The following is a 24,201-nucleotide window of genomic DNA, read 5'->3' on the forward strand; positions in this document are numbered from 1 at the left end:
TGGGGATTAATTTTGGGTGAATCACAATTGATCTGAATCAAAGCATGATTTAATGGAATATAAATATATTTCTTCACATTCTATTACAAAATTCAAAAATTACACATACATTTATTTTGAATTGCTAAGAAGTGCCACTCCTTAAGGAATAGAAACCTTAAGGTTGAAGTGTTTCCAAAAGATAGATTAAAATAAGAGTGTTATACCATGTTGTGAGGTTCTGTTTATGCTTTGAGCTGCAGTTACAAAAAATATCTGATCTACTAACTATTGAAGAAGTATATGAATGATTTTTAAGTAGGTATCATACTGAACATTTTTTTAATGGTCATTTGTAAGATATTTACTGGTTTTCCCTTGCAGTTTGAAGTTTAAATAACTAAAAAAAAAACAAAAAAACAATTAAAACAAAGAGATGGGTACTGACAGCTAGAAGAGAATAATGATGTGAAGTAAAAATTTGAACATAAAATTTCTAAACAATAAAACTAATCCTATGATATGTTTGAAATATCATTTGAAGTACTAAAATAAAATAATTTAGTACAACATTAGTAATTTAAAAAATTAATAATTGGTTTGCAAAATAGCCCCTGATTAAAAATTAATACACTGCTATAATTAAACACTAACACATTCATGGTTATTAAGTGTGATGATTTTCCATACTGTGTCATAAAGAATGACAGCCAACCATCAATACAATATTGTTCATATGAATTTCTTATTTATTTTGAATCCTAATAAATTCATTTACTATTCAATCATCTAGTATACATTGTAGTAGTTTCAATGTACTTGTACACAATCTTTGTTTATTTTCATTTGGTAAATCTTTAAGTTTAGTGCTTTTTCCTTTTTCTAAGTTTATTAATAATTTAATTTACAGTAACAATAATTTCAATAAATAACAATTCATCTTCACAGATACTCTTTAAAAGAAGGCAAAATCTTAATACCAGTTAGAATATTATTTTTTTTAACATAACCTTGTACAAAGTAAATTTTTTAATAGTTTACTGATATATTTAGTAACATAATTTTTTCTCTTATTATATATATAAAAAAAACACAGCTGTATAAACTCCTTTAAAAATGAGATTTATGAATCTGTTACTCCATCAATTTTAATTAATACATTATAGTGAGTTAATCTTTACACAATTTATGGCCTTGACCAGAGCTTTTAAATAAGGTACCACAAGATGGTATTGGTAATTGAAAATTTTGAATTGGACTCTCACCCTGTCTCCTAAAAGGGAAAAATTTCATTTTATCTAGGGTTGCAATACTTTGCCTCACTCTCTTTTTTTTCAGTACTCACTCACTCTCTGTATAAATACAGAGACTACTGATTTAATAATTTTAAAGCTATATAAAAAACGTATATTGTAATGTACAAATATATAAACGAAGATGTCCTGACTGACTGATTCATTCATCAATGCCCAGCCTAAACTATTAAAGTTAGACACAAAATTTTAAGGGTGTGTTCATTTTACATAGTAGAGGTGTGCTAAGAAAGGATTTTACAAAATCAGACTTCTAAGGGGGTGAGATTGAGTGAAATAACAACTTTCATTTTTTTTTTAATTTTAATTTTTTTTAATTTTCCCATTTTCTAAAATAAATATCAACTTGGTATTTGTTTTAAATTATTCTTTATACAGATATCTAAAAAATCAATGTTTGTGTTTTTCAGTAATTTGTGTCTGAAAAGTGAAATGTGATTGAGAGGAAATTTTAAAAAGTTGTTGATATCTTCTAAAATTATTGATTTATTTACTCGGTTCTAGCTTACAAATATTTCTGAAATGAATATTTAAAAATCAATCTCTTGGTTTTGTGAGATTCAACTTCTAAGGGGGTGAAATGGATTAAAACTGAATTTTGCCTTTTTTCAAATTTTTGTGGAACAAATTGAGATATTAGCTTGATTTTTGGTAAACAGTTGTTTATCATATAAATACTTAGAAACCAATTTTTGCAATTTTCGATATCTTGCGTCTGAGCGGGTGAAATGTGATTGAACAGAAATTTTAAAAAGTTGGCGATATCTTCTGAAATTAATGATTTGTTCAATCGGTTTTATATCATAAATATTCCTTACATAATATTTTTTGTTGATCTCTCTGGTGTTTATCTGCAGCCATAAATTACATTACACTTTCACCATAATAAAAATCACCTGTTGTTATTATTAATAATCTATCACAAATTAAAGAAGACCCCTAATTACTTAAAAACGGGCGCCACAGATTTTTGTGCAACCCAAACACCTGTACTTTAAATTTTCTTTCTCTAAAAATCGATTAATGTTAGCTGTTCAAATATGTTTTCCTAATTGCCGTTCTTCTAAAAACGTGTAATTCAAAATTTATGCAAGTATTCTAAAATTTTTATGCTAAAAACCTTTATTTTCAATTTAACCAAAAGTTTAGAAATTACCGAGTAAAAATAGTGATTTTCGGTGAGAATGGAACATCAATACAATACTTATATGAAGTTGGCAACCTTGTACATAAGAAAATGCCAGCTGATGTGGGCATTCACTACCCAGCTGTGTGTAGCTTAGAGTTCATTTTGCCGTGTTTTGGCACTTAAGTAAAGGACTTAAGTTTCCTCAGCTGCGGTTCTATCAGTAGATAGAATCATGATTACTATATTTCCTAGAAGTGTACAGTAAGTAACTCATTTTCTATACTTTTCTGGTCTTTTCTAGTTTAATGTTATAAAATGTATTAGTTACGTCGGTAAGCATCCATTCAGTTTGAGTTGTTCAATTGCTTTTAGTAATGTGTATGGACATGCATGCTAAAATCTTATGCACGGTCTTTGAAGAAAATCCATTCCTGTAAATATTGTTTTACAATTCTTATGCACGTGCAGAATAAATGTGCTGCTTAGGTCCCAAAATATTATTTAATTTCGCGATTATTAATGAGAGTTCGCATCGCATCTATTATGAGAATTTGGGTATTGTTTTGTTAGCTTTTTTTATTTTTCCAATGTGTTTACTTTTACCAACGGTTCACAATAGGTTCTTTTATCTTGTTTATGCGGGAGCTTCTTTGCAACTGGTTAGATACTCTAAAAAACTATTTTTAATAAGTGTTTGTAGCACACTAAATAATATAGTTTGTGGTGTTAAAATTTTTAATAGTTTGAAAAATGTGAGTTTGGGTTATTGCTGGAACAAAACAGTAAATGTACACTATACATTGTTTCAGAGAATAATTGATTGACGTTTATTTGCATAACTTTAAAATTATATTTATTGAATAAATATAGTTGAATTTTGTTCTGTTTTTTTTTTTATCAAACTGTTAAATTTTTACTGGTTGTTTTTTAAAAGCTGTTCATCAAACATTTTTATTTAATGTGTCAAAAGGTTAAAATTGAACTGAAGTTTCTTTTTAATGGATAAAAAGAGTGATCTTAAATGCTGGTTGAAACAGAGATCTTAATGCCCTTGATATTTGGCATGCATTCAATTTTATCCAGTCCTAGTGCCATATATCTTTCTGCGATAGCAGTGCCAGTTTATACTTAATAATACATTCTTTACACCACAATAATGTTATTAATTATGAAATTATTTTTCAGATATAAATCAATCTCCATCCGACTTACTTTAAAAACCTTAATTCTTCTAGTAATCTATTCAAAAATCCACAGAATTTGTAATCGGTTTAAAAAAAAGAAGTGAAGTAGCTTTTTAACAAGTTAAATAGTGTTAATTATAGAAAAAGTAATCGTAAAAAAAAATATTGACAAAATTGTGTATATTAACAATCCTATAAATACAAATACTGAAAGTGTAAATACAGGGTGTCTAGATTAGTAATGGCCTATATTTGGAAAACCATTTCTCATAATTTCTTTGACATAGTCTCAATCAACAGAAATTATTTCTAGGATTTGTTCTGTGTACTCTAAGAGTCTGATAAATATGCATGTGCTGGCATGCCTGCAGAAGGTTCAGTGTGTGCTTTGGTTAGTGGAGTTTCAATCAGTTTTGTGTGCTCAATGGTGTGTATGAATTGAATGGAATATTGATCCTCCTACTTCCAAGAATATTTGTCAGAGGAATACGACTTTTAAGAGAGGCTGGAAGCTTGGTTTCACAGACTGGAAATCCAAATTTTCGTTTAGTGATTGAGACTGGATTGTGTATGTGATGCATTCACTGCCAGTCTTGGAAAGTCAGTTAGGTGGGCTAGTTACAAACTGCAAATTCCTCACTGCACTGTTCATGACATTGTTAATAAGTGGCTTTTTTTGCGAGCATACAAATTACAACTCTTTCATCACATTAAACAAAATAATCGCAAACTTGATATCAGTTGGCTGCAGATGTAATGCACTGTGTTGAAAATAATCCTAATTATCTTGATACGTTGATATTTAGTGATGCACACTTTCATATGTGTGACAAAGTTAACAGACACAATTGTCGAATTTTGGGTGCTGAAAACCCCACACAGTAATTGAAAATGAAAGGGAAGCACCAAAAGTCAGTGTGTAGTTAGGAATGCCCAAAGTGGCACCTTTGGTCCATTTTTTCCATGGAGCCTACTATGACAGGATACATGTACTTCAACATGATTGAAAATTTTACTGTTCCTTAGATTCCTGCAGGCTTCAATTTCCAACAAGATACTGCTCTATCACACTTTCATCAAGATGTTACCATGTTCTTGAACAACACTTTCCCTAGATGTTGGATCTGATGAAGGGGTCCAACTGCATGGCTACCTAGATCACTAGATACCACTCCTTTGGACTTTTTGCTAGGGAATTTATTGAAAGTTGTATGTACCAAAGAAAAATTTAACAGAGAGTTGTTGAAACTGTTGGTCTAATAATGCTGCATGTGCTCTTAAACACCTGGCAAGTGTAAGATTATTGTCTAGATGTCTTCCGAGCTACAAAAGGTGCACACGTTGAACTTGATTAATCTATATTAAAACTGTGAGTTGCTGTGTTTATTAAAAAAAACATTATTTAAATTATATTAAATGGGTCTCGTAATATAAGCTGTTATTTTTTGATACCTTTAGCCTGAACACCCAGTACATTAATATTAATTTTCAGCCTACTATGAAAGGATCCTCCACATACATGTAAAAAATCATTGAGATGTATTTTCAGTTATAAGGTAAAATACTCCTTTTACCTTATGGATAAAAGTAATAGATCATGAAATGTTGTCACAGAATTAAAAAAATACATTTAATAAAAATGATAATGGAAATACAATGATAGAAATCATAATGCTGCATATTGGAGAAACATCAAAAGCAGATAGTTACAGCTCTAACAAATGAGATATATGAATTTTCTTTACAAACTATGTCCATCATAGTTTTCCTGACTATCATTTTCTCACATTTGGTGCACAAATTTTTCTCTTCTTGTATTCTTTGAAAACTGTCTTGTCACAACAGACACATGCTATCATCATCATCTGTGCTTAGTAGTCAGATTTTTCTCTTTCTGATGAACTTCGATGCTTTGTTTTCTTTCTACATTATTTTATAATTACTTTTAGACTTTTTTTGTGCTTACTTCTGCTTTGTAAAAAAGTTAGGGTTCATTTGTGGCACGGGAAATACATCAGATGGTCAAATAATTTGGAATTCATCAACACTTTCAGGGATATTGACATGCTTATCTTTGCTTAGCTGGACAGAATTGAAAGAAGGAGGTTGGCTATTTTGTTGTCTGACTACGTTTTATATTAAATACTGTGCTTTTCAAAAATATATTTTGTGAAGGCCAGTTTTTCTAAATCTATTAGAACCAGTCAGTTTATTAACGTTCATCTTACCCTTCTGACCTGCTATTTGGTAGTGGTTACCACTTTCCACCTGACAACCCAATTCTTTAGGGTGACTTATGTAATTAAGGCTATCTCAAGGTAAAAAAAGCTCAAACCACTGTATGAAAGATCAGTTTATATCCATTCTTTTTGATAATAAATTGCTATTTTACCTGGTGGAAAGCCATTTTATAACTTCTATTTGTATTTTTACAAGAAACATTAAGAATAGAAGTATAAAAACTTTTTATGTTCATACATATTATGAGTGCTTCTTTTTCTGTGAAAAATATTAAACACATTTCTTCCCTTTAAGAGATGAAAATAGTTGTTATGCTGAACCACAGATGTAAACTGGTCACATCAAGACTGAAGAGTCTGGTAGGGTTGTAATTTATTTTCTGAAAAGCTACTTAAAAAATTAATATACTTCTTTAGTAAAATTTTTGATTGTAGCTGTTGAAAGGATTAGTTAGAGTTTAAGATCTAGACATTAAATTTCAACCAAGAGTGTCGGCTAATAATTTACATTTTACAGAAATAACATTTACACACACCAAAAAAAGAAGATTACTATCTTCATTTGTTACAGAGAAATTAAAAAAAATCCCTTTTGGCATGCCAGAAGGTGGAGGTAGATTTCACTGGTGCTAAGTAGGGGATAAAAAGGATTTCTACCTTAAAGTTAAGAAAAACTTCAGATTTACTAAATATAACAATGGTTGCATGTGAAAAAAAGTTCAACATGCTAAGCATACGACAAGCCCCATCTACAATTCCAGCAACATTTTGGTCATCCCTTGTAAGGGTTGGTCATATCAAAAATTGTTTCAGACAAAAGTTTTAGGTAATGTTTAGAGGACTAATGACCACCTTTAATTGATTCAATACACTGCCTATTAAGGTAGGTATGGTTTTTTTGTCGTGGAAACCCCATTTTTCTACCCCCCTGGGCCAATGGTTGGTTATATCAAAAAACGTTACTTACATAAGTTTTAGGCCCTTATACAACAAATAGTAGGAACTTTAAACAAATGATATTTTACTTAATAAGAAAGTTATAGCTATATTTTGTTTATTCAAAAAAGCCACCTTATTTCCATCCCCATAGTTCGATTTTGGTTGTTAACAAACTCTACTAAGATTTTGGATTGCGTTATTTTTATGAAACAGTTTGAAAGTGATTGGTGCAAAATTATGGCAGTTATTGTGACCACAAGAAAGTGAAATATATATATATATATATATATATATATATATATAAATGTATATATAAACTTTTGAGCTGATGGTGGTTTGGGGAATGTGAAACACAAAGATATGTTGAAATTTTCCGGAAGTCGAATCATGGTACCCGTTGTACTAGGTAGCTTTCTTATGAAATCTACCAAAAAAATTGTCCAAATGCTACCATGACAATTCGTTCTTCATATTAGAAAGTAAAAACAATTCGTAATAACTTCAAAGATGTTCTTACGACCCTTTTCAAGTGTTTTGAAGTCAGTTGTTAAAAAAAATTGTATTTGTTAAATTAATTTATTGTGTTGTTGTTTCAAAAGTTGTTATTTGGAGAGAGTGGTGGCCAGAGTGTTGTTCTCATTCCATGTTGGTGTTGCATCCATTCTATCTGTTGGACTAAGTGTCATTGAGAATATCGCAGACCATTAATTCTCATTGTATCTGTGTACATTTTGCACATTGACAATTTATTTGAGGTCAACACTCATTCATTTATGCTATACAAAAAGCTACTAGGCATGTCAACTTGCATATTAGTTATTGTGAGTTAAGAAAAGAGCCATGTAATGACCCGGTTGCCCACTAGCACTCTTAATAGCTTGTAGAATAATCAGATTGTGTAAGGAACTTTGAAAGTAGTTTACTTACAACTCAGTTAAAGTAAGATAATTCGGGATGAAAGATATTTTCATATTAAGTTTATTGCAGCTTTGCATGTTATCTTTCGGTGGCTTAAGGCTGTTCTTAACTAGTCAGTGGTTAATTTTTTTTCTTAAATTGATTAATGACTTTTTAGTATTATGTAGGACCTGCTATTAGTTTTGTTGTTGATCTTAATTGTTACTTGTTTGTGAAAGTAATAATTATTTTTCATAAATTCTGTTATCATACTATTCTAAATGTAAGTACAGATTTATGTAAATTTTTGTAATCTATCTAAATTAAATTCAATTTTTTATATATTAAATTTTTTATTTATTTATAAGTGCATTCAAGAGAGTCTTAATTCATTTTCTGTAGTGTATTTTTTACTTTTTTTTTGAATGAGGAATTTTTTTTTAGTTTTATCTCTATAATAAATTTGAACATTTTAATATCATTAATTTTAACTGATCAAATCACATAAGATATGATGAGGAACACATTTGATTGTTATTTTTGTTGAAAGTGGTTGTAATCTTAATTGTAACAGCCAATTTACTATGTAGTTTGTAATAAAAATATTTCTGTTTTATAATTTATAATAAACTTTGACCTTGCAAAAGAATGCAGAATAATGTTGTGTTGCTGTACTTTTTACATCTTAACCATATCCTAAAGTTTAAAAGAAAATCATTAATGATTGATTATACCGTTACTAAAAGTCATGTTAAAAATATTTATTCAAGTACTTAGTACATTTCTGTTGTAATTGTGTAGTTGAATCTTCATTTTGTTTGAAGTTAATGTTTTGTTACATTTATTTAATTATTATACAGATGCTGGCCTTGTAGTTTTGGAAAAGTATATATAATTTAAATTAGGTCTGTAGTTTAATATGAGTGTTATGATGAGAAGATATTCTAATCACTTTGTGAAGATATTTACGAGATATCATCTTATTACAGTCTTTACATTAAACAACCCTAATTTTGCCTAACTAATGGTTAGGCAAAAAGGTTTTGTAAATTAAATTTAGCAGTTGAGGTACAGTAATTACATTTAGATTTAAATTTAGTTTGATATAATACATTTGCTAAGATTTGAATCTTTGATATTGTATCATCAAAGAACAGCTGTGTTGTTGATCTCTTATTTAAACCAACTGGTAAATAATAACTGTGCTAATTATGCATAAAAACAGACAGATATTGAGATACAGTGTTGAAGTATATGCTTACTAATATATTATTTAATTTTTTTTACATTTTCTATGTATTTACCTGATTGTTATAATATTTTATTTTTTCTTTATGAATTATTAGCATTAAGTGGTTATGAAAGATAAGTAAAAGAATAGAATAGTTCTTTATATCAAAAGGTTTCAGCTTCTATAAATTATTTTAGAGAACTATTCTGCTGTATTTCAAACTCATAATTTGTTTTATTTTCAACAAACCATATTGCTGTTATATTAGGTAGATTGATTGTGTTTAAAAATATTTTCCATCATACATTTGTATGTGTGCTTGTGTACAAGTATGTGTATGTTTGCTATTAGATATTTTCAAATTGTTGCCAGGTATTATATTTTACATCTAAAAAAAAATATATTTTGGCAAGAAAATTATTTTTATTTTATTGAATATTTTTTAATTATTCAAAACTAAAAATTATCTTATTTTCATTAATTTGTAGCCTTAAATTCAATATATTTGGAATTATTTTTGGATGCATGTAATTCTACTTTATTTATTTTGTGTGATACAGTGACTTCTACAACCTTCATATGATAGTATGGCTCTACTACAAACAAATGTTATTTGCCAACAAATTAAAATGTTAAAAAATTTAAACAATCCTTTAAAATATATATATAGTTTTATTTAAAAAAAAAGATTTTTGTATATATATATATATATATATATATACACACACACACACACACACACACACATGATGAGTTTGCAAATCCCTGTGCAGTATGCTTTAGAATTATATGGTGCATTATGTTCTTTTGGCATTAGTTTGGTTATCCTGTGGGTTCATTGAGTGTTGCTCAGTACAAACCAAGATGTCAGTTATTGAGTTGTGATTGAACATGTTTTACTTCATTTCATGTTGTTTTGTTTATTGGAATTGGCTTTTTATCCAATTGATTCTTTGAAAGGTTGTAATCTGATTATCAATAATTAATTAATTCATTAAGTGCATTCAATTTTTTTTTAAAAACAATTCCTAAAACATATATAGTTATTATTGTTCCATGGTTGGGCGAGTTCTATGCATTTTTGTTGGTAATTTTTTAAACTTTTCTCATAAAAATAAAGTCACAGAAATTGGATCTAATATTTGTGACAGTATGAATTAATTCATATATGTAGGGATTATATAATTAATTGTTTTTGTGAATGTGGATTAAAAATATTTTTCTGTTTGTAGGATCTTCATCTCTTATTCTGATTAGGATGTTAAGGCTGGTTATTATAATTATAATTAATTATTATAATTATGGTAATTATAATATTATAATTCAAAGGTTACTTACTTTGAATTGAATAATTTGTAATTTTATTTTGCTACCTTTCTTAGTTACTTTCAGTTTTTTAACGTAATGCAGCTTAGTTTTGGCCATGAGCCACATTGTAACAAGGTATTTTTAGTCTTATTTATTTAGTTCTGTTAATATTAAACATTTCAAAATAAAGCAATTTTTATTTAAAATTTTTTTTAGCATGTTCAAGGGTTAAATGTTTTGGTATTTTGGATTAGAGTCCTCTGGTTTTTATTCGGTTGCTGCTGGCTTCAAAAGAAATAAAATAGGGGTTAATGGTGGTTTATCATGCCATTACTTATCTATGTTGTAATTCATTCAAATAATCAACAGTTTTAAAATAAAACATTTACAATTCTAATTTTCTAGATATTTTGTTTTTGTCAGAAAGTTAGAATTTTGTTTTGCAACAGCAGCAACAGAAAGAAGTCTGTTAGAAAAAAATTTAGCTAACTGTATACTTATTCTGTTAAAGAAACCCCATCAGTAGTATGTTGTTTGCATCCGAAAATGTATTAAAATCTAGCAGGTAGAAAGTTTCATGAAAAAACTAATGATGCCTTTATGTTAAAACAAGTAATTTCATTTGTAATTAGAAAAGTGTAAGTTATTAGTTCTTTTTATTAGATCAACATAGAAAAATTATATGAGTGTGAAGTACTTAAAATGTACATGACGATGGAAGCATTTTGGATACTTTATAACTCTTGACACAAAGTATATTAAATTTCTAGATATTTTCAGTGTTTAATTTGAATGTTTCAGTTGAAGTCATTCATTTTTGTCGTACATATTAATTATTGTACTTGATCTATTTGTTGGAGAAGACATTATTTTTGTCATCGCTGATCAGCAGTCTGGTTTACGGATTAATATTCACATCTCTCCTGGTAATTGATGTGTTATTTCCAAGTCTTCAGTGATCGGTAGCATTGTATAGAAGTGATCACAAATCTGTTTTCATCATTCACACAAATAATAGTATATCTACAGAGGTGTGGTGTGGAGAAAGCAGATCGGCTATGACAAAATGTTGATCAACGGAACGGTGTTGTCGGTAACGATGCTAAAATTCTCATAACTCGTTTTGCTAAACAACTACTGAAGATTGCTGGTAAATATGTCCAATTTTATCTGGCACCTAAGTGTCCATTTATCCATTCATTCATCTCTTTGTGGCATGACAACTGTAAGAATGAAGTCTGATTTTCTCAGAATATACTCGTAAGGAAGAGCAGTTTTATCATCGAAAATTTTGAGCATCAGATTATTTGTCTTGGAGCAGTTGATGTTAAATCCCAGCAGAACATTATCTAATTCCATCGTGGGAGTCGAGCGTCAGTTCCAGTTCCTGTTATCACTGATTGATGTCCCAATATTTTGTTGTGATTACAAGATACAAATTGCTTTATGAATTTAAGTAAATTGCCGACTGAAAAATTGTTTGTTGATTTGAATATTCTGCTCGCTTATTGAGAATTACTGTACAGTGTATAACATTTACACGATCTTGCCTCTAGAAACTGATTTTTAAACGAGCTACGTTATCTCTTCCAAATGCTGCGTTAATACATTGCTATATTAGCAAAACAAAATTTTTAACCGTGTAGTTTTTCTAAATTGTGGTAATTGGGTCACAAGATATTTGTGGTCGTTGATAGAGTCTACATGTTAGGTCTGCCTCACCAGAGCTTATATTTACGGTTGAATTATATGCCATGCTCACGATCCTTCACCGGGTTGCTTATGGATTCCATCATATTCTAGGATATTGTGATTCAGTAAGTGTCCTTCAAGCATTGTTTCTCTAATAATTGTGGACATTCAGGTGCATGTCTCTTTTTTCAGTAACCTTGCTCTCAGAAAGTGCGGTAAACATTTTGGTTTCTTTTGGGTTCCAAACCGCTCGTTTAGATTTGATATTAACTTGGTTTTGTGAAAAATTTGACTTCCCGTATTGTTTTCTTTTATGTATCGACCGTTATTTATAAAATTTATTTTTTATGATTTTATGGCGTTCCCTTTTCAAGGTTTTCTTTGATTTGCTTTTAATTCATCTGCGGTGTGTTAAAGATCGGGACCGGTAATGTAAAGCAAATAGTTGATGCTTGCATATCAGCAAAAATGTATACATAGAGCAAATAACAGACAAATTGCAGTAAAGAAGAACAGTTTCAAAATTCATGTATTAATTTTTCGAATACTTAATAACTTTTATGACCGGCCGTAATTGGCATCCCACATTCTCTCAGACTCCATAAAGAAATTACAATTTTAAAACATTCCTCTTCCAGTCATATTTATTACTCTCTACCGGCTTCCTTTCTTTCCATAAAAAAGTAATGTGAAGATTCCACCTACAAAATTAATTAAAAGCGATATTTTTCAATGTACCGATAATTACTGTGAAATTACAGAATGTATATTATATATGTCGCCGATAACCTACTTGAGTCCTAAGCGAGTGTTGTGTGATTAATGTTACTGTCAATTGTAGTTTAGGTGATTAATTATTAACAAGTTAAATCTAATTAAGTTGCCAAGTAAAATATCGGTAGGTAAATAATTAATCATTTAATAATTATTGTAGTTATCATTGATTTTAAATGTTATTTCGCAACATGGAAAGCACACTTGTACAATGATTGAAATATACGTATCACTGGCGTCGGTGGCGATTGTACGCATCAGTTAGTCAGCAAAAGAAATTTGAATTTTAACTAACCTTTTTGCACTTTCAACACTTTTTGCACTTTAATCACGGAAAATTCCAGTTTTCAACGGAAGTATCGATTTTGACTATCCCTGAATCCATTTTTATTGGTTTCGGCGTGACGTCTGTACGTACGTACGTATCTCGCATAACTCAAAAACGTTTAGCCGTAGGATGTTGAAATTTTGGATTTAGGACTGATGTAACATCTAGTTGTGTACCTCCCCTTTTCATTATTATCATTGTTGTCTTTTCAGTACTGCCTGATTCTTCATCGCTGCTTTCGAAACATACATTCACAGATGGCTCAGGAACTGGAATAATTTCACTGTGAGGTACAGGCCTGATTGCAGATTGCAATGAAGGATATCTTACAGTATGTTTAGATTTTATAGAACCAGACACACTTGTTAAATAAAAGTAACAATCTGTTACATGATCCTTTGGTTCACGCCAAACCATAGATACATATGTCATAATATGTGACTATGATATGATTTAATTATTTGCCTAATATTGTTTATTTATAGCTTACAAATTATATTAACAAAGTTAAACAATAAAAAATGAACTAAAAAAATAGAATATAGAAGCTTAAAATGCATACGTAAATGCTATAGTTGAAAAATGAAAAAAATCCTTTAATTAAAATTAACATTTTTTTCAAAAATGGTGGGCGATAGAAAGGTTCTGAGTTTATATTCGTTTTCAGCATCAATAAACAGAGTAAAATCATGTATCGCATGTTAGGAAACAAAAATTATGTTTATCAGTATAATTTAATAGGCATACAAGGAAGTTATGTGGTGTCCACATCAAATTTTTTTTGTCTTAAATCTGTTGATGCACAACAGGAGGTAATTCTCTATCCAGCGGTATCACATTTATGGAGGTTTGTGTTACGGCGCTTTTTAAATGGTACGCAACCGTAGTCTTTCATAGCGTATTTTGCTCGTATACCAGCCTCAGCATTATTGCATTTTTCTACGGAATGAATTTCTTTCTGTCTCTCACCGTTATCGACGAGTATAATATTGTCTGTACCTAATATTGAGCTTATACCTGACAGTCGGCCGTTGTAGCGAAATAGAATAATAAGAAAAACCATAGGAATCAAACCGACGAAATGTTCAGACGAAGTGTAGCATGCGCGTGGTTATAGGGGAGAAGGATGAAGAAAGGACGGGAAAAGAATACAGATGAAGGAGATGCATCGTGACCGTGACAGAAAATGTTACTTATTACTTCTGTACATCGGTACACAACGAATGAAAATGAATGCAGAGAAAATTAAAGTAATGTAAATAAATAACCGAGAGGATTTGTTGGTAAGGACAAGTGAAGGAAGAATAGAAAAAGTAAACGATTGCAGATATTTGGGTTTTGTGAGGACAGAGGACTGGAAGAGCGCAGTGGAAATAAAAGGAAGGATAACGTTGGCAAAGGAAGCCTTTAGTAAGAAGAGGAAATTACTAGCCGATTCCTTGAAAAGGAAAATTATGGAGCAATTACTCCATAATTTTTTTATGGATTGTCTTGTTGAAGCGTGGACGATGAGGAAGAGAAGGGAGAGTGGATCGAGACTTTTGAGTTGTGGATATGGAGAAGGACGGAGAAAGTAAGGTGGCCGGGTAAAATGAGGAATGAGGAAGCGATAAACAGGATTGAAGAAAAAAAGAGTACATATGCGGGAAGTACACAAACGAAAAGGAAACCGGTTAGGATGCGGTTAGAGGAAATGGAATCTTGACAATCGCATCGGAAGGTAGAAGGCGTAAGGAAGCCAGGAAGAAGAAGGATGAAGTTAATAGATGAAGTGAAGATTGAAAACTACAAGAGGACGAAGGAGAAATGGATAGAGATAGCGGTACCTGGTATAATACCAGGTGATTACTACACATGCGTAAAAATGATGTAATATTTTGGCCATCGACTTCATTGAAGCTCTGAGCGAGAAGTTTTCCACTTGCGAGCGTGATGTAGCGCTACGAATCTTTTTTATAATCTTTTTTAATAAAATCTTTTTTATCTGTTTTTGTAAGGGATGTAGCGTTTGATTATTCCGTTATCTTATTCTTTCTTGTGGACTTTTACTTGGCTAGCAAATGCAAATACTTTTCTCTTGTGTTATCGGTTTACATCGTCGTACGGCCTTCGAAATACCTTTGCGGTTTGGTCATGTTGTTTGTTGTATTATTTATTTTACCATAAAAAGAGTAATAAGATGGATCGATAGAGACGAATGATTTTGTCGTTTAATACTGAATTGAAATTTTTTTGATTGTACCTACTCATCACTTTTGAAATTACTTTGACTTCATTTGCATAATTATTATTATTATAAGCTAGTTATATCTTTAGTTTATCTCAGAGTCAGATTGACGAGATGATTACTAGTAGACTTCATAAGCGGAGAATGGGAGCTGTAGTTTTATAATCGCTTTCTAGTTTATGGATGTTTCTTTGTTACTTCATTAAAAGTAATGCTTTTTTTTGATAGAACCAAGAAAAACCTTTTACTTGTTATTTTATATATATTGTATTTTAAAATCAGATTTTGTCCGGCATTTTACTTCATTTATGCATTAAAAATTAGCATTATAGAATAAATACATTTTTGAACCTTTTAAAGCTCCTCGAATTTTTAAATATTACAGATGTTTCGGTCCTGATAATTGTGCTCAGTAATTATTTGTGCTGAATGTTTTATCTTTATATAAGGCTTCCCGTAGGTTTGTTTGCGAAGTCTTGGATGTGTTCTTTATTTATGTAATTTTAGTCTATATTTATCTGTGATTTCTAATCGTTATCTTTTTATCGGGAAAACGTGTGTAATCTCCTTTATTCTAAGTTTCTTTATTTACGGCTATCTGTGTTTTTGAGACCGAGCTTTTTAATATTATCGATTTTCTTAATCTATTTAAATGCAAGCAAGGTAAAAGTGTTGAAACGATTATTTTGTTGCGGATGCCCGGCTGTCCGTTCTTTTATTGCATTCGCCGTGAATATGCAATTCATTTTTATTTACGTATGTTAAACTCACTATTACTAAGTACTTAAAACTGCTTTTAAGTTCTTTTCGTAGACGTTTGAAGAGGAATATGTAACGAAGTAAATTATCATATGTTAACTGAAAAGCAATCGAAAGGAAAAAAATGACCTTCAGTTTTTTACGTAGTTCTTAAATGTCAAACCTATCTAAAGGTGTATAGGATAGCTAGTGTAATTCAGTTCGTTAACTGTAATGAAAATATTAACGTACCACGCAATAATATGCATGGATATACTCCATTGATAAACACGTAGCTCACGCACAGTCTTCTGTATTTTTTTATTACTGCTTAATAATACAGTATAGTATCGATATTTTGCTGACAAACAAAATACGGCTCAAAACAGCTTTCAAAACATTGCTCAGAATGTATTTTTTAAAGGTTAAAAATATCGTTTAAAAATATTTCAATTCGGTTCGACTTACTCTAATATCGATTAAAATTGCAAAAAAAATTAATGAAGTTAAAATTTTATTTTAGTGCTTTAAATCTCTTCCGTCAGAAATTTTTTTTTTGTGATTTACGCATCGATTAACGCAAGAAAATTTAATTTTGAATTACTTCCCCTGCAAACATTTCTAAAATTCCTAATACGGCGTTTCAAGCGCTATAGCTTTTGTGATTTATGTAGAACGGTTGATAACTAACTTTTGTAGGATAAAATTTAACAAAATGAAATGTTAGATATTCGTGGGTTACATGTTTTGGTTTTTCGATCTGGGATCCGTCTCTTTTTGCGGTAGCATGTTTTCAAGCTCATTGTCAGATTACAATTTAATCTGACAATGAGCTTAAGAAACTGGTTTTATTTGTCAACTGAATCCGGAAATTAGGATTTAACTTAAGCCAACAGTACCTTTAGCTCCAGTACGTGATAACTGTTAAACTTCACTTTTGAAGTAGACCGAACGTTGATAGATTTTTAAAAAAAATGTAAGTAACTAATGGTTATTGTGTTTTTGTTTTCTTTCAAGTGCGTGTGTAATGTAAGGCTTCACTTAGTAGTTAATCCTGTCCCTGGCAAGATCCACAGTCCGCGAAGTTGAGTCTATATGTTTCGCAGCCTTTTTTGTTGCATTTTGATACAATATTTTATTTTTAAATATATAATATATATATTTCTCTTTTTTCTATATTTACTTGAAAAGTAAATGTATAAAGTTAATAATTATAACTTATTTATGAATTATTTACTGTTGGATGGTTGTATTTTATATTTCCGTGAACAAAAAGCCTACCCGCTGATACAGATGTTAGGAGTGTGTGCGCGCGTGAGCGTACGTACTAGCACAGTTATAAAATTACAATTGCTTTCTTTCAGTCTGTAGGTGAATTTTATGACGTGTTTGCAGGAGTGAATGGATCAGGTGTAGTAAGTATATTTGACATTTAGTAGCTTTAAATAATTTGCTTTTTAATTAAGTACCGTTAAAAAAAATCAAATTTTTTTTTATTGACAGTCTATAATGAGAATATATTTTTTCATCTATGGATTAATTAAGTTTGAATTAAGAAAAAAGTTAAAGATCTCACGGTTTGATAAAAGTTCGGTGAAACCTCGCCGATTCAAAACCCAAGGGAACACCAAAAATTTGTATTAACGAGATTTTGAGCTGCTAGATTTTAGTTAAAAATGTTTCCACTTTAAGGAAGTGTCTTTCAGTCTAAGATTGTTTTAAATCTCTATTTGTAAGACTGCAATGGACATTCTTTTTATGTACGGGAATTACAATTATTATTAATCAATTATGTGCGGTTCTGCAGTTCAACAGTAACGTAGAAAACATTGTTTTCTTTCATAAAATTAATTTTTATTAATTATATTGCTGCACATAACTGACGAATAATAATGCTACACGTTTCTGTTTGTAGCAAAGATGCGGTTTTTCGGACCCTTTCACTCATTTTTTTCACGGTTACACTCATAAATTATGTGCGACTTAATACATCCTTATTAATCTTTTGTGATCTTGTAGCGAGGTGTGTCTTTAGTTACCAAACTATAATATGATAATCGTATAATATGATAATCGTATGTATTATACATATACAATATGATAATCAAATAAATAACATATAACAAACTATAATATGATAATCGTATTTGTGTTATCGGATCGTAAAATATTGTGATGTTAATTTACGATCCTGATCAAACGTAAGCGTTGTATGGAATGGTTTTTTGCGTGATGTGTACGATTGATGCGGGTCAGTGCTACGGCTATATCGTGTAAGGAAGGTGAACTGTATTTACTCTACATACGTCTGTTTGAGGTCAGATGTCATCGTTTTAGCGATGCGTACGTGAACCGTGGTCGGTTACTAGGTCGGTTTTCTTTGCACAATCGATACTAAAAATAACATCAAGAACGCTGTATTTGCGGTATCCTAACCGTCTTCCCGTGGTAGTCTGTAGAAAGCGCGACTAGCTACTTCGCTGCACCGTTTGTGTGTGTATTTTTATGCAGTCGTAACATTCCTTTGTGTATTTAATAAATAAAACTAATAATTATTTGGTCCAGTGACATAAATAAAATAAGCAAATATTTGTATCAGATGATAATAATCGTTGACGGATGACACGAGCACAATCATAGGATGGGTGAAAGTATCGTAACCGATAATTCACTGTACGCATTTTACATTAGAATGTATAATCTGTTTTTCAATTCCATTTATTTCTTGAGGCAATAACAAAAAAAAATGTTTGTAGATAACAATTATTTGTTATTTAAAAAAAAAAACATCGGCAGGTTTTTTGTGGGCCTGGGCAAGACAATAAATTTCATCCTTCAGATCCTCGATGGTTTCGCAACACCCGGAATATCTCGAGAGTAGAACCCTTTAAAGTAAAAATGTATTAAGTGGGAAGCCGCATTAAAAAATAAATAATCGTTTTTACATCACCGATGTTATAAACGACATCAGACGCGGTTTCATTGCTTTTCTGCCGGCAATTTTTAACGGGTGATCATAGCGGTATCTAATCGTATATACTCAAGTTTCTATTGAAGAGTCATTTAGCAATTGATGCCTAGCAGAAATATGTACAGTTTTATTTTGGCTTTGATTTTGCTTATTTTTAGTATGACTTTGCTTTTACACTTGGACTTTGTTGTACGGGCAGTAGTTTTTGTTACCTTTGATGCAAAACCCCGTAATATTTGGATTTTTGATAAAAAGTTACAAACTTGATTATTTCAGAATTTTTATATCAGATTTAGGATTTTCGTTCACTAGCGAACGAACAAACGATTATTTACGTCGGTCAGTGGTCCAAGTAACAGTTATTGTCAGTGACGCGTCTTCAATCGTGATTATATTTTTTCTTACTCGAACTGGCCTTTATGAATTGCTATTTTCGATTTTTAATTCAGCGATACATGTATTTTTGTTAAATGCATATTATTTGTAAGTGGAATAAAGCTTAAAGCTTCGATTTCATCCGAGAGCGTAACAATGTTTCATTAAAGTTTATGTCTTGTCAGGAAATTAGTTTTATTAATATAAAAATTCCAGTATTTTAAGAAAAAAATCTGATGTGGACCACATGACTTCCTTGTACGCTTATTAAATTACATTATACACATTTTTTTTTTAAATGAAAACTACATAAAATTTTATTTCATTAATAACTTTTAATATTTTTAAAAATATTTTTATTATTATTGAATTATTATTTATTGTAAAATTATTTTTATAATCAGAGGTTAATAATTATTAATAAATCAATACATTTAAATTAAAAAAAAGTTAAAAAAAGGAAATGAAGTCTGATTCGAACCGATGTTCCCCTTGTAAGTTCCAAAATTTCATTATTTAAATATAATTTAGCTATATATAACTGGAACCAATGAACATAAGTACCATTTATGATATGTTGTTGAAAAACTCAATGAGGGCTTATTTTGCAGTTACAAAAAAGCCCAAAATCCAAATTGTTTTGAATTTTGGGCTTTTTTGGACACTTTTGTTTCAGTCGATTGCAATCAAAAGGGGAGGTGCACAACTAGATATTACAACAGTCTTTTTGAGTTATGCCAGATACATACGTGTGCGTACATACGTCATGCTAAACTAGTCAAAATGGATATTTTCGTTGAAATCAGAAAACCGAAATTTTCCGCGATCACAGTACTTCCTTTACTTCTTACAAGGAAGTAGTAATATAATTAATAATAAATTGAGTCAAATATAGTTTAAAAAAAGTTTTAATATTTCATGTTATTTATACTCTCTACATTGATAATTTTGAGTGGTAGCTATTACTGAATTAAAATAAATGTTTGTTTTTAATGGTGGTTTGCATTGCTGTCTATTTATCAGAATCGTATGTTCGATTTCAATAAATTTGTTCTTTCGCATTGTGGAATAGAATAACTTTTACATCGTTTTTAAATCTTATTTTATTGATTTATACTGCATTGGTAGGCGCTAGAAATCTTTTTCTTTGTGGTTTGTGTTCATTATTCCAGCAAGTTATGATGTAGATTTACGTGTGACATCTGGTGTTTTCTGTTTTACTTTGATGAAGTATTTTATTTTAATGGTTTGTAATATGTAATTAATTGACGAATAAGTTTGATTCTTCTCACATGCGGGATGATAAAAGCGCGAATTATTCATTGATTTATTCGGTAGTGACAAAATATTTATTTTGGTCGTTTACAGCGCTGTATTTTATTTGAACTTGCTTACTTCCTCTTACTTTATTTTACTTTTCTTAATTTTAATTTTATTTAGCACTATGAATAATATAAAATATAATAGTGTCAGTATATCTTTTTTTGTCATTTTAGGTTGATTCTCAAAACATTTTTAGGCTTGTCTTGAAATTTCCTTTTTCATTCATTAGCTTAATGACTAAATCTATGTTTTGTGTCGTATCCGTTACAAAGACGATGTAACGGGTGTTCCATCCGAATTGTATACTTCATCTCAAGACTGTGAATTTAACTTAGCGAATCGTATTTATTTATGCGGTATATTTATAAATGTATTACAAATGTGAATTTACACTTTAGTATATTGTATACAATTAAATTATTTTTATACATTTTTTATGAATTATTGCAACGAAACTTATCCCATTTTAAATCTTGTTTTTAGCATAAAACTGTATCCTCGGTTAATTTTGTCCTACGTTAAGCCTTTGTCATAATTTAACAACACTGTTAGTTTAATAAAAAAACAGGTAAAGTTAATAAATCAATTGCAGTTTTATAAACATTTAATTTAAAGAAATGATAACAGAAATTACTCTGCTTCTTAAAATGTGTTTTGTTTACTGCTTTTTATAAAGTTGATTGGTTTTTTCGAGTTACTTTTTGTCAAAATTTTATTACTATGCAGCTATAACTGATAACGAAAATAAATTAATTTAACAACTATATGTGCATATATAGATTTATTAGTCAATTAATCACCTTTCTTACTTTGTTTTTACGTTGTTTCTGCCGAGAAATAACCGTTTTGCAGAGAAAATTATTCATAAATAATTTAATAAAGTTTTTGAACATTGCGATATAACTGAAATTTTGTTGTTTTTTTTTTTTGCACAAAATGCATTCAATTTACATAAGACTACATTACATTTGTTTGGCATGCTATGTCTTTGACGATTAGTTAGAAGTTTAATAATAATAATAACTTTTTTCATAATAATGGTAAAAATTGCAGGTGGTCCATTTTATTTTCTAATTAGTTCTTGCTAACATGTGCTATTTCATTTCATTTCGTTATGAAAATCTGTCTTAAAATCTTTACTAAGAACACCGACATTATATTTTAAAATATGACGTTTGAACTACTTAATAACTAATCTCTTCTTCTCTTTGTCGTGAAAAATTCTGTTAAAATTGAAATAGTTTCTAAGAAAATAAAATTAGCTTTGATTTAAATCCTTATTTTCGTGTCGTGTTAAATCTTATTCATAACGCTTTGATTAAGATATATGAAGCAATCAATTACTTTTACGAAATAAGTTATTAAATCGTAGTAAATATATCATTTTTATTTTTATGATTTAATAATAAATTATCTGATGTTAAATAGACTCTTCATTATCGCTTTATTGCGTTAGTTTTATTTTCCAACTTTGAATGTGCGGCTTTAATAGAAAAATATTATTGTAGTAATATTAGATGTAATTTATAAAATAATTTAAAAAAGAGTTTCAGGTGAAAGAATTATTTATAAAACTATTAACTCCATTTTTTAAATTCTGTTACAGCTATTTATTTTTAAAAGTACTTTTTTGTTGTTACACTTTATCTTAATAAAATATTTTTACATATTAAGGAAACATAAAACATTCGGTTTGTAGGTTTTTAATCGTTAGTGTTAAAGCACCTAACGTCATCATCAAATACAGATGAGGATGAGGAACGACAGTAAGAGGGCCGCTATCAACCACTATAAAATGTTTTTTAATTTTACTAATTGAAAAATGAAAATATCTACATAGCACTTGTGTTAGAGTAAACAATGGGAGCAGGAAATCTTAAAATAAACTTTTTTTAGGGGGGAAAATTTTGTTTTGCCCGTGTGTTTTTTAAAAATGTATCGTAGTACTAAAAATATTACGTAAGAATTCTGGGAAAAGATCTTCTAAAATCAGACCAGAATAAATTGGGGTGGTGGGGTGTGTGTAAAAATCCATAAAAATATGCTTACTTAATTTTTGTATTGCGACTTTCACGCGATGATTGTATCACGATTATAAAGCAAACGTCACAACGTTTACGTTAAGATACAGTACATCTAAGTTTTGTAAGCGTAGTTTTTGTGCAGTCTGGAAGGGGCGTTTTAGACGCTTTGTGAAGAACGGTAGAGGGAATTATATGTTGTAGTCTTTGAACGGGGCGAATCTATGCGTTTGTCTGAGTGTATGCGTTGTATGACTTTCTACAAGCAACAAAAGCCTTTCTCTCTACATGTTGCTTCTTAACTTTCTGCGATCGTTTTTCGATTTCGGTTTAATTTTTTTTTTACGGAATCTTTATTTTTATTTTACTCAGTCGTTCAATTTTATTTTGTTTGTTTTATAAAATGTGATACAAATTTTTATTTGGAAATATTTAGTCTACACAATGCTCAGTACTATCTGTTTCATCTGAATCGTAGATTTCACTCTCAGATTGTTCATCATTATTACGTCTTTCCAGATCCAATATTACCGTCCGTCTCATAATAGCCATCATTTAATTTTATAACGCGATCGTAATACGTTTTTAAAAATTCGGTTTCCGGTTCTCTAAATTTTTTCCCTCTATTTCTTCCAGTTTATTAATGTTATTCGTAATAGTGTGTGTAGCGATCGTTTTTTATTTTTTCCAAATTAATTACTTCGGGTTTAGCTCGGGCCCGTAGAATTGGGAGTCTCATTATTTTATGACCTCTTTCCGATACCGATCAAAATAATATTCCTCGTACCGTGGATTGTTTACCAGATAATAAAGTTCAAATTTGAACGTACTTCTAGAGCTCGAATATTCCTTTCTTTTATTCAGTACTATTTGAATTCTGATGTAGGATGCGTTTTTTGTTTTATGGAACATTATCTACCACCAAAATTGAATTTTCAGTAAGGTGTCTGATCAAATTGCTTTTAATCCGTTTTCTACTTTTCCGTGTTCATTTGATTCTGGCAGTCCTCTGTTTTCTAGCCTAATTTAAAAACCAAAAGGACATTTTCTATTCCCCTACTAGCATGGACTATTGATCCTTTCAAAATGTTCCTATTGTAACCGTTAAGAGATTTATCAGTCCTTCCACGACTCTTTGAATGAATGTTGGAATCATAAAATATGATAGATAGGCCTACCTTCTCTCCTATATTCTTGCGTTCTCTTCAAACATGACATTCGTTTAAAGCTTATAACATGTTTTTCAATCAAAGTTTTACGTTTGTCGGTTCTCATGCTCCTTAAACTTTTTCGAGGTGTTTAATGATTGAAATTAATTCTAATTCCGGATTCTGTAGCTTCAAAAAATAGGCATTCTGTGATGGTTTTTTTGGAAACTATATTTTATTTTCCGTAAAGCACATCCTGGATATTAACATTTAATATTTTGTTTATTGTGGACGAATTTTATCCGTAAAAATATTGAATATTCTTTTTTTCTATCAGTTAACGTCTCCTCCTTCGATTATTCTTAATGTATGAACTGTTATTAC

General features: G+C 30.0%; 1 protein-coding gene across 1 annotated transcript in view; it reads left to right on the forward strand.

Annotated features, from left to right (window-relative positions):
• The first annotated feature begins 2,540 nt into the window (after positions 1-2,540).
• LOC142323424 (NADP-dependent malic enzyme-like) overlaps positions 2,541-24,201 on the forward strand; it is a 138,230-nt gene continuing 116,569 nt past the window's right edge. The window contains exon 1 of the mRNA XM_075363027.1: positions 2,541-2,682. Coding sequence (XP_075219142.1) covers positions 2,654-2,682 — 29 coding nt within the window. The 5' untranslated portion in view covers positions 2,541-2,653. The remainder of the gene's footprint in view (positions 2,683-24,201) is intronic.

Source organism: Lycorma delicatula, chromosome 1 (assembly GCF_047948215.1).
Source record: "Lycorma delicatula isolate Av1 chromosome 1, ASM4794821v1, whole genome shotgun sequence".
NCBI lineage: Eukaryota > Metazoa > Arthropoda > Insecta > Hemiptera > Fulgoridae > Lycorma > Lycorma delicatula.